The sequence below is a fragment of the Haemaphysalis longicornis genome, unplaced genomic scaffold (assembly GCF_048455015.1).
Source record: "Haemaphysalis longicornis isolate Haplotype H1 unplaced genomic scaffold, Haemaphysalis longicornis Haplotype H1 scaffold_7, whole genome shotgun sequence".
In the NCBI taxonomy this organism is placed as follows: domain Eukaryota; kingdom Metazoa; phylum Arthropoda; class Arachnida; order Ixodida; family Ixodidae; genus Haemaphysalis; species Haemaphysalis longicornis.
Window position 1 is genome coordinate 182,112,721 of NW_027526422.1, and position 12,181 is coordinate 182,124,901.

The 12,181-nt window shown below is 46.5% G+C and overlaps 2 protein-coding genes across 8 annotated transcripts in view; one reads left to right on the forward strand and one right to left on the reverse strand.

Annotated features, from left to right (window-relative positions):
* LOC144147312 (cholesterol transporter ABCA5-like) overlaps positions 1-10,391 on the reverse strand; it is a 130,131-nt gene extending 119,740 nt beyond the window's left edge. For 6 of the 7 annotated variants that reach the window (XM_077679422.1, XM_077679424.1, XM_077679421.1 and 3 more), the window contains exon 1: positions 10,155-10,391. In XM_077679422.1, the coding sequence (XP_077535548.1) occupies positions 10,155-10,268 (114 nt within the window). In that variant the 5' untranslated portion in view covers positions 10,269-10,391. The remainder of the gene's footprint in view (positions 1-10,154) is intronic. The other variant, XM_077679425.1, reaches the window with a different exon arrangement.
* Positions 10,392-10,639: 248 nt separating this feature from the next.
* Positions 10,640-12,181, forward strand: part of LOC144147314 (rRNA methyltransferase 1, mitochondrial-like) — a 44,039-nt gene continuing 42,497 nt past the window's right edge. Inside the window, exons 1-2 of the mRNA XM_077679431.1 lie at positions 10,640-10,776; positions 11,020-11,195. Coding sequence (XP_077535557.1) covers positions 10,759-10,776; positions 11,020-11,195 — 194 coding nt within the window. The 5' untranslated portion in view covers positions 10,640-10,758. The remainder of the gene's footprint in view (positions 10,777-11,019; positions 11,196-12,181) is intronic.

Consider the following 12,181-nt stretch of genomic DNA (forward strand, 5'->3'; position numbering starts at 1 on the left):
CGTTCAGAAAGATCATTCATCGTGGACTGATACTAGACTAGTACCTTTCATGATCTCCGATATGGGCCGGAATTTCGTACGGATATGACAATTCCGGTTTTCCCCCGCCATCGTAAATAACTGTGGCTAATTCCTCTGTCATAGAAATCGGTAAAACACGAAGGTGAAATGCGCAGCGAAATCTGCAGCCGAGCATGATTTGTGGGTCAGCGGTTGTCTTGTGGGTGTGCTTGGCGAGCGGCTTCCTGCTGGCGGGTCTCTTCGGCAAAGGCCTACTGGCGTCAGTTCTGTGTCGGATATGACGTCAGCGAAATCTTGGTGTGTCCCGGCATAAAACACTTCTGTGTTAAAATATAAAATCCGAAAACGAACAACCCTAAGTATAACGCACACTTTAGTACTAAAGGTTGCTTCCCCGCAATAAGACGCTGTGTGCAGGGGCGCACCCTTTACAGGTCGCTTGCTTCGTTGTACTGGCGTCACTTCCGTGACGGATATGACGTCAGTGAAATCTTGGTGAAATCTTGGTGAATAAAACACTTTCGTGTTAAAATAACCGCCCAGCTATGGGTTTGAAATACAACCCGCGACCGCGTGCAGAGTATCGCGAGACAAGCTTCCCCCGAATTCGTGGCGGGTAGTTTTCGATCAAACTTGCTGATCGCCACAAACGCATGTTTCAGCTTTCCTTGTGAGGGTACAGTAAAACCTTATTTAGTGACTCTAGGGTACAGGGTTTATCAAGGGCATATAGTTCAAGCAGAGAAGCGCGATGGTGAAGGCGACAGACCCATCACCTCCTCCTCCTCCTTCTCGCACACATACGGGAACAGACGAAACACACGCACGCACGCTGGCTATCATCTGATATTGCATCCTGAACTCTTTGATGCTAGTTGTACCAGCTTCCTCGGTAGGAACCGTATGCAGAAGGCACAGTTGTCTCTGAATGGGACACGCCCGGGTCATAGCACGGGAGAGGGTCACCCCAACGTCAGGTTTCCGCAGCAAGACCTCCTTCCAGCTGGCGAGTCCACCGGGGAGGGGGGTGAAGGGGGGGGGGGGGGGGAGGGCGGTGAGGTGACAGCCCGTGCGGGGTGAAAAAGATCTTTTTTTTTTTTTGTTGGGAAACCAGAGTGGCTGCGGAACACTAATGACATGGCAGGCACTGTCTGCCGCAATAGGTGTGGGGATGAGTGTGTTACAACGTATATAAAGCAGGGGTGTTTCCATGAATGTGTGGATGTCTGTCGAAGCAGTGAAGTTGTTAGCGAAAAGGGGTCAGTGCCGTATTTCCGCCGTATTATCCCCTCCATTTCATGCAACCTCGGGGGATTGATTGGAGAATTGGCGCTAGCGCCTTTAGTCCCTCCCGGACTGTCGTGAGCCCCGTTAGCAAAGATGGCAGAATGCGCAGTGTCTGATAAAAACAAGTTTCAGTGGGACCTGGGTAGGCAGGCAATTGGACCACTGGAGTCCAAACGCTTTCGTGGGCCCCAGCGTCAACAAAGACCCCTGCCACCCAGGGCTGGGTCCCAGACATATGCCATGCCAACAAAGAGCGTGTGTTTGCTTCCGGACGACAGAATATGGAGTCAAGTCAGAGGGCGGTTGTCGGTCACCTGATGAGATTGTTTCAATTCAACTCCACCTGAGTCAGCGCTGGAATTGTGCCCCATAATGCAGGCGAGCAGCAGCCAACAGACTTCTGTGAGAGGCATCGGATCAGGTGGAGCGTCCGGCCTGCTTATTGGCGGGCATGTCGGAGCCACGTACGTCACAGCTGAACCAGACGCGTAAATTTCCAATTCCAGCACGCCAACGGACTTGGCAGCGGGTACCGGTCGGCCAGAAAAAGTTGCAGTGAGGTCTGGGACATCCCCAGTCGGCGAATAGCTGCCTTTAATTTCCGCTAAGAGTCCAAATCTGTTTCGCAGCCAACTGTCCTTGACCAGTAAATGTGGAGAGCATCACCTGCCTAAAAAGGCTGTTTGAACCCGACGGCGAAGACCAATCTAGGAATAGCCTGAACCTACCCTAACATAACCTAATCTTATCTGATCTAACGTAACCAGAGTTTTTCTCAATTTAATTGCACTCAAAGCAGTGCGTCGTTGCAGAACGACCTGCAAATAAACTCTCGCAGATGCGGGCTTGGAGCATTTTTTTTCTTTGCTTTTTTTACGCCGTTCTACGACGATAATGTAGACGGGCTAAATGACAACCTAACAACGGCGATCCCAGGATCAGCACCAGCTGTGGGAGAAACAGTATGTAAGAAACAAACAGAAAAACAAACTCAGAAAACGGAGGAACTAATTAAGAAACGTAAGAACATAGAAGTTTCGATTACGGAGGTCCAGAATTAGTTAGCAGAACTGTCGAAACTGATCTATAGAAGTAAAATATTGGTTGATTGATTAGTTCATTGATTGATTTATTTATTTATTGATTGATTGTAGGGTTTAACGCGCTGACGCAACGCAGGCGACGAGGCGCGCAGTAGTGGAGGGCTCGGGATTAATTTTGTCGTGTACGAGATTTCGGCGCACGTTAAAGATCCCCAGGTGGTCAAAATTAATCCGGAGCCCTCCACTACGACGCGCCTCATCGCCTGCGTTGCGTCGGCACGTTAAACCCTACAATCAATCAATCAATCAATCAATCAATCAATTAATTTTGTCCACCTGGGGTTGTTTCACGTGCGCCGAAATCTCGTAGACATAGACGTTTTTGCTTTTCGCCTCCATCAGAAAAGCGGCCGCCGCGGCCGGGAATCGAACCCGCATCCTCGTGCTCAGTAGCAAAAGAAACGGCATTCGTGCGTACAACATGGCAGTGATCGAGGAAACGCTGGAAATAGGCGGAAGCCAAAAAGCAACAAAGAGGAAGCTAGCTAGCGGCAAAGACAGAATGGACGCACTCAAAGACGAGCAGTGCAGAATTACGCACAACATGGAAGAGATAAAGAAATTAGACGAACGATTCTACGCCGGACTTTACGCCAGCGACGATAGACAAAGGGAAACCACTGAAGGAACAAGCTTAGCTTGCGATGTCCCACCATGCAGTAACTAAAGAGGAAGTTCAAAACGCTCACAAAGACATGAAATAGGAAAAGCTGCAGTTGACGACGGCATGGCCGTAGATCTTGTAAAGGAAGGGAAGTTATTGTACTGGAGAAGCTTGCTGCACTATTTTCACAATGCTTAAGGACTCTAAAAGTGCCCATAGCCTCTAAACTCACCAACGTAATTCTGATTCACAAGAAAGGAGATATCACAGACCTTAAAAATTACAGAACCATGAGTCTACTCTCAGTTTTGTACAAACTGTTTACCGAAGAGACAGCCTGGATTCCCAAAAACCCAAAAAGCTGGCTGGATTTAGGAAGGGGTACTCAACAATGGACCACATCCATGTCGTCAATCAAGTAATGGAAAAAATTAGCAGTGGCTTAGCTCGGCTATGCCAGCATGTACGCAGCGTGAGCTAAGGTTCAGCTGGTTATTCTTAGCTTTCCTGGTTGTCTAAGATTAGCTTGATTATCATGCTTACTGCTGCTTCAATGACACACACACGGTACATGCATTATGTGACACATGTATATTTATCAAGCGGCTCCGGTGCAGCAGCCTCACCAATCGCCCCCAGAGCTAAGCTGATTCCACAGGCGCACGCAGGTGTTGCTGCAACGCACGAGCCATCGGTTGTACACCCGGCCAGCTCTCGCATGATCATCAAGTGGACCGAGCCGCCACGTGCGGAACGGAGGTCGGCGAAGACGCTGGGCGCGTGGGGTATGTGAGAGACGCGGGCAGTGAGCAACGTTCTGTGCGCCGTACGACGTTTCTGCTCCTCGCGCAAGCGTAGCATGGCTCTCCAGGAGCCACGTGAAACTGCTCAACCTCGCCCAGTGTAGCTCACGCTACAAAATCCGCAGTGTACACTAACCCCTTTACATGACATTTATAAGCTATGAAAAAGCGTTTGATTCAGGAAATGCCGCAGCTGTGCTTGAAGCATTGAAAGACAAGGGAATAGAGGAGATATACGTAAGACTCCTAGACGACATATACGTATAAGGGATGCGCGGGTGGGATAATCCTTCACAATAAAAGCGAGAAGTTCCCGATCCGAAAGGGAGTAAGATAGGGAGATACCATCTCGCCAGAACTGTTCACCGCATGTCTGGAGGGGTCATTCAGGAAGATTGACTGGGGAAACACAGGACCAAGGATACACGGAGAAACCTTGAGTCATTTGAGGTTTGCAGACGACATAGTATTGCTCAGCGAGGCAGCGGAGCATCTGAAAAAAATGCTTGAGCATCTGCAATCAGAAAGCTTGACCGTCGGACCACGAGAGAACATGAATAAATCCAAAGTAAGGATAAATAAACATGCCGAAAGAGCCGTCTTCAGCTTAGGAAACGCAACGCTAGAACAAGTCGCAGAAAATAACTGCCTCGAACAAGTTGTCAGCGCGGACCGGCCAAACCACGAGGAAGAGCTCCGGTGCAGAATAGGTATTGGCTCGGGGCAGGGCCGGATTAAGGTGGGGGCTACGGGGGCTGCAGCCCCGGGCCCCACGGCTTCCAGGGGCCCCCTGCATCCGCGCCCCGCTCGACTATTTAAAAAAAGAAATGTCGATGAGCCTGTTTTGTTGAGGGGCTCGGTTGTGATCCCGGTTATCGTATAGAAATCCGACGGCCGGGGCCTCAACCTCAACTCCACACAGATGCTGACTACTCCGTGACGTGTAGGTGTAGGGACGAGCCGGCGCAGCCCCGAACCTCATGGAAGAGAGCACCGGCGTTCATTTCAATGTAATTTCTTTATTTTGCTCATACGTTTCTCAGAAAGATTCCCGGACTAAAAAATATGAAGGAAGCTCACACTAATGTGTAAGACTTGAAAATAGCAAGGCTGAACGCAACCTTCACAACCATCACAACGGTTTAAGTCCACGATCGGACTTAAACGAACGAACGGAACACGAGATCTTAGATTAGGCTTTCGAAGGAGCAACGTGTACCTTATCCGGTTTTCTATTTCTATCAAAGCAGGTGGCGTAATTCCTCGCCCCAAAGCCAGGACCTAGGGAGTAAGCCGTTTGAATCTCCGGTAAGTAATTCGCGGCCATAGCCGAGTGGATACGATGACTAACTCCGTTGATCTATCAGACACAGGTCCGAATCCTGACGGGGCCGGTGACTTCTTTTCTTTACACTGTTAGACTGACTTTGTTGAAACACCGGAATCTACGAATTGCTAAACAGCTTCGCTGTTTAAAGCTTTGTACACAGCTTGACGGTGTCAACGAACCCGCTAAAAGAAGCCCCAAGCCCTGCTACGGTCTTTTCGGTTGAGGGCGTTTCGGTTCAGTCTTTTTGTTACCCGGACGTTTCTGTTAATGGATGTTTCGGCGCAAAGAAGGGTTCAGGCGCGAGTATATATTGACTTATTTCCGCAGAACGTTCGGTACTTTTTAAACCCAAGGGACATTCAATGTAATAATGGACAACTTGAGCACAGACTTACTGGCTCGAAAATCTGCGTACACAGTTTTTGGCAGCAGTTACAAAGTATAGCGCTTGACAAAGACGTTCATAGCAATCACAACCTTGTCAGTCAATGTAGTTGGTTTTGGAAATGCATCAGTGCGATTTCTACGATTTTTTTTCACTGCCTTGAGAATTGCAGTTTCCAAGACGGAAGTGCGGGTGGTCGGCTCAAAATGTTACAGCAAGAAAAATGTGTTTATCGTACAGTTTCTATTGCTCTAAGGGAGTCTATTTTCGTAACAAACTGTGAGACCGAACACTGCTTTTTGAAAACTGCTTTTAATTAAAAACTGCTTACGCTATACTATCTGCAAGAAGAATTGATGTCTTTAGCCATCATGCCGATCGCAAGGCAACTGCTGAAAGATATTTCTTTTGATGAACAAATATGTGAATTTGCGAGTGCAAAAAGCTATAATGGGCCGTATTAAATTTTCTACTTGTTCATGTTTTATCTTAGTGCTAGATTGTCTCATTTTTCTACCACTGTACAGTGTGAAGGAAGTCGTTCTTTGTTCCCATTTTGTCACAAGTGATTGAGCCAGACGTGACTGCTTTTGGTAAATGTATTGAATGTAAAGGTTTATTTAGAAGCGAAGTCAATGCACATGATTCTTGTGGCTATTTCGATGTTCAAAGGCTGTGACTACACATGTGTTTTCTTGAGTTTTATGTCTTCTAACAAGGCTTAAATTGTTTCTTTCGAAGAAAGTGCTCTCATGTTCTTTGGCCTGTCATGCGGTCCAATGCGGCATTTCAATTATTGTGAATTGGTGATGGAGTGGCAAATAAACCATACTGACGTGCACATCAAGTAATAACCGTTAAATAATATAACGAAGAAAAATAAAAAATCTGTTTCCGGAGAGCATTAAAATTAAGTATAATTTTTCACTGATCATTGAGCGTAACATGTGGTATTCGGAGATTTCAACCTCCTAATCCAGTCATCATTATCGTCATAATTGTTATTAGGGCGCCCACGATTAACTCAATGGGCCCCAAAGAGGTATATGTAGCCCCGGGCCCCAAAATTTCCTAATCCGGCACTGGCTCGGGGGCATTCGGCAAACACTGCTAAATAAGGAAAAGTAAGCTACCCATATCACTCAAAAGAAAAATCAACAACCAGTGAATACTGCCGGTGATGACATACGGAGCTAAAACTTGGCGCGTTACTACACAACTGCATGGAAAGCAAAGTTAGGCCGGCTCAACTGGTCATGGAACGAATGATGATAGGAGTAACACTTAGAGACAGGAATCGAGTTCCGTGGTAGGAGATGAACCGTGGTAGGAGATAGTAGGAGACACTTCGACTATTCGAGAAACCCTCGCGCCGAGTGATAAATTCCCGCAGAGCAGATGCCGCGGCATTCGAATCGTCGCGCACGCCTTCGCACGTCACTTTGTTGATTGCTGTTTCGCCGCCTGTGTATTCTTTGAGTTGTCAGGGGAGCACAAGTTCGCTCCAATAAACTTGTTTTCCTTGAAGACAACTGCGTCGTCTTTGGCTTCGTGACATCTGGTAGAGGTGCGGGGTACATGAACCTAAGCCATCGTCAAGCCGACAAACAAACCCAATGCATGGTTCAAATAACGAAAAAGAAATGGACCAGGGCTGCTCACGTGGCGAGACGAACCGACGACCGGTGGACAATTTGGGTAACAGAGTGTATACCAAGAAATGGGTCTAGAAGAAGGGGAAGCCAATAACTCGATGGAGGGACGAAATAACAAGATTTCGGGGTAAAGAATGGACTCGAGCTGCTTAGGGCGCGGTTGGAGGTCAATGAAGAGGCGTTCGTTGATTGATTGATTGATTGATTGCTTGATGGATTGATTGATTGATTTATTTATTGATTGATTGATTGATTGATTGATTGATTGATTGATTGATTGATTGATTGATTGATTGATTGTAGGGTTTAACGCGCCGACGCAACGCAGGCGATGAGGCGCGCAGTAGTGGAGGGCTCCGGATTAATTTTCACCACCTGGGGATCTTTAACGTGCGCCGAAATCTCGTACACACGGGCGTTTTTGCTTTTCGCCTCCATCAGAAAAGCGGCCGCCGTGGCCGGGAATCGAACCCGCAACCTCGTGCTCAGCAGTGCAACGCTTTAGCCACTGAGCCGCCGCGGTGGGTGAGAGGCGTTCGTCCTGCATTGGACCTAAGTACTCTGTTGTTGATCATCATGATGATGATGATGATGATGATGATGATGACTCCCAGATTTTTTTATAGCAGCAGCTTTTATTCTTACAGCCATCGGTTAGAGTTCATGACAATAATATCAACCACGATCAATCATTCTTCGCCTTCTAGACTTTATAATATTGCAAACATTTTATCAAAAAGCAAAAATACAACCATGAATTGCTCTTATTCCACCAAACGGGTTGTGGCCTGGTGAGTTTGATTCCAGCTTTGAGAGCCGCAAGGCCTGGGTTTTGCCTACATAATGTTATTTTTCAAGTCCGCGCTAGGAGTGTTCGCATAAGCAGGCGTGAAATTTGAATTTAGGTTAGGTACTGTTAAAAGCCATGGTACGCGTTAAAAGATTATGCGATTTTAATTCGAGTTCATTCCGGTTTAGTGGTTTAAACACATAGGGAACATTTAGTTTGTACATAAACACAAGCAGCGCGATCGAGAGCTTTCTAGTATCGATTACATAAAAAAAGGTATGAATGTAACTGGACCCCAACGACTATTATAGCATGAAACAAGCAAATTTGTAGCGTCACAAAATTGAGGCGAATTTAATTAGTGTGCTGCAATACGATGTCATGTTTAACAATACGTAGGCAAGACGAGATAAAAACGTATCTGTCCTGGACCTTGGCCCTTTCATTATTAGCTTCTTGTTCTGCGCGCGAAGGTAAAGATATCCGGACAGAGAGAGAAAAATGCAGCGGAAATGGCGTTAATAACATCGTGAAGGTTTAATCTTGTATGAACCGCCATTTACTTGCAGTTTCCGGGAGAAATATTTAAATACGCGCGACAAGTGAAAACGAACCGATTTCCAATACGGCCTAGTGGCCAGCGCACTATAATCCTTTAAATGAGAAAAGCCGAACTTTGACATGAAGCGAAATATATCGTGGAATGGCAGATTTTGTTCGGTTGATGTTCCTTATAACTTATAACTTTAAAACGTAATTCTTGAATAATGAAGGGCATTAAGTGCATTAAGTGCAATAATAAGTGCATTAAGGAGTGCATTGCTCAATAATGAAGGGCCTAGCTGGTTCGCTTGTGAACAGCTAGTGCGACGCAACAAACTGCAGACGTTCTCTCTTTGCCGCAGCTAGCTTCATCTCCTTCTTATTAATTTTTATCCTATAAAAATAACCGATGTTGGAGCTTTGCATTCGAGGTCGGTGGTGTGGCCTCCCTCTCCTCCCCACATCTCCTACCAGAATAATAATCTTGTTTATGAAAATTTCCTGCTTACACAAATGCCGTGACAGCTACGGCTTTTCTCCGGAGCGGTAAAATAAATGGGCGCTACTTCCAATCTTGTCGCGTCTTTTTTTCTTTTTTTTTTTTTTTGCGGGTGCACAAAGTGCCGTTTAGAAATTATTCCCCACGCATCTGCGTCCAGTCTAATGTGCAAAACAGTTAACGACGCAAACTACAAATAGCACACGCTGTCGGTAAAGACGAAATAGGGTTTTGTATGAAAATTAACCACTGGGTGCTGCGGGTATGCCGATCCCCCAGGCACCCTAAATATCGTAGCATTGGAAAAGAAATCGCGAAATAAATCCATACGGTACTGAGGAAGAACGCTAATACATGATCAATCAAATTCCATTTTCGCACCAATTCACCCCCTCCCCTTCAATTCAACCCCTCCGCCTCTATTTTTTTTTTTGTCTTCGTTTTCGTTAACGGAGAGGCACGAAAACCGCAGGAACTTCCTACGGGGATTTGTCGAGTAATGTGGAAGCATCCACCGGTCTTCTATACATAGAGCCCCTATAAAGTCGGCCTAATCAGCATACACAAATGCATTGCTCGGAAAACAGTTTTCCAGGCCCAGCAGAAACATCAAAGTACGAAGCTCCTAGGGTCTCTTTCTAGCCACTCCGCTATTCACCGGGACCATTTAAAGTCGGCTTCATTTGTATATAGGGGTGCATTGCTCAAAAGCTGCCCTGACAGGGAAATATGAACCGTCTGATATCAGTGTGGATACCCTAGGGTTTTTATTAAATACCTCCATAAGGCCACATGTATCCGTAAGGATAGTTTACACCGATCCCCTTTAACGTCGGCTTCAGTACATAACGCAGATGCATTGCTGGAAATACACATTTTCGGGATATAAATATACAGTCTGATGTCAAAATGAAGGGCTTAGGGCCTTTTATTAAACGCACTTCATACATTAATTTGTTCATACCGATTCATCTTACGTACGTGACAGTCGGACCGACGGTAACTGGTCGAGCAGGCAAATAATGTTTGCGCCTAAGCAACCGACTGCACTTTACACGTGAAGCAAGTAAGGTCACTGCAACAGGTCCACTCGCACGCAGGTGTAAGCAAAAATGCACGACTTGTGGGACTTACCAAGTCCTCCAGTATAATCTCATCGCGAGTGGAGCGCACGGCGCTGGACATAGCCGCCGTCTGATTCTTCCCCGAGACACTGAAGTTCACCAGCGATAGCTTTTCTGGAATCATTCTTGATAGCGAGGCAATTTCCCTTCGATAAGGGCCTTATCTACACGTTTACGCAATGCGCCATGTTATATCGGACCGCGCGAGACAAGCCGCCGTATGAGGGAAGCTGTTCCTCCATACCGCGCCGGTCGATAGCAGACGGAAAAAACAGAAGGAAAGTGAAACCGGAACTGCGTGCTGCAGACGGCGCAACCAAACGCCTTAATGTGGGGAGCCACCTGAATGTGCGCCTTAATAATTGTTTTATTCAAGCAAATATTTATAGAACAAGAAGTTATTAATAGTCTTTCTGCGATACTGCTATTGAAATTTTATCCCACGCCTAGAGCAGTTTCGGATTGGCGCAATGATCTGGCTTGGCTCTGGCTTGGCGTCACAGAGCGCAGCTTGAGCAGAAAAAAGGCGCATGGAAACCACGCGTGCTTTGTGTTTACATCTCTAGTCTTTTGCCTGTAGTTGGTCGTGGCTGCGTATAAACGTGCGCATTACGATGGCTAGTCCGCTTACGGTAAGCTGGCCCTGGATTGTTTATAAAGTCTTCGTGGTTGACGGTGTATGAAACTGCTGAAACGCAGTGTTGAACTCACGTGGTTATGGTGGTGCTGTGTTTTGCTCAAGGTGGTTAAGCAAAAACGCTTAAGTGAAACCAACATCCTTGGGTTTGCTTTAGCGGTTGCATTACAGCGTGTGTAATATTCGTTAATCTGCCACTGTCCCGCGTTTTTTTTTTCTTTTTTTCCTGTGTGTGCAGTGTGGAATAAAAGGCCTGTTGGGTGCATCGTGCCGCCAGCATGTTCGGCTGGTTGTGGCAAGCGCATGGTATTCAAAGCTACCTAACCCCGAAGGCTGGGAGGCTGTGAGCGGGGATGTCCTGGCTATCCACGCAAGGAGTGAGCTACGACCACAACTCCCCATGAAGAACTACAGGTTCGCCGAATTTCGGTCCCTTTCGCCTTCCGGCGTTTAGACGCTAGGTGTTCTCTCGGGAGGGCACGTCAAGCTAAGTAACTCGCCCAAACAAAACAAAAAAAGGCTGATGCTAGTTCATAACCACGTCTATGCTCAGTGGAGCCGGTGTTGGCGAAAAATAAGCCTTATATCTTACTCTTGGTTCTGCCTTCACGTTAAGAGTGGTTCACAACGATGATGCCGGGTTGTGATGTGATTACGTTCGCACGGACAGGCTTTTTTTTTTTTTTTGGAGCCTGCATACATCGTATTCTGTGGCGCCCACAAACAGGTTGCGGTGGTGGCCTCGGTAAACAGGCTTACGAATGGAATAAGAGCAGTTGTACAGTCACGATCAACATGAGGGTGATCGCAGGAGCATCGACCGGCGGCCTTTTCAAGCTGCATAGCGGCCGATTTTAAAAGCCGCGAAGATAAAGATTGCACTGATTTCTCCGCCTCGTAGGTTCTTGCAAGATACAGCCATCATCCCCGTGACTATACTTGCCTTTTTTTTTTCTGTGTTTAATGCTTTAGTAGAATACAGAATTGGGCCAGTTTGTGCACATCGAAAAGGAAAAACTGCGCATAAAACGAGGGCACAAGAGAAGACGAATAAACGCACAGGGAGCCGACAAGCAAGTGATTTTTATTTGAGTAAAGAAACACATTATGAACGAAAACGCGTTCTACGCATGTGTGAAGACATTAAGCAAATCTGTTGGGCAAGTTGGTGCATTATGATTGGAAAAAATAGAGCGCGACTTGGACAACGACAGTAAAGAAGGACGACGGGACAAGCGCTCACTTGCAACTAACATTTATTGAGGCATCGTCTCATATTTATACATGAATCATCAGGAGCATGCGCACGTGCACTTCTGTACACTACATGGAACCCATCAACCAGAGAACATGATCAAGTTGACGTTTTCAAAAATTCAAACTCGCTGGCAAGCAAAAAC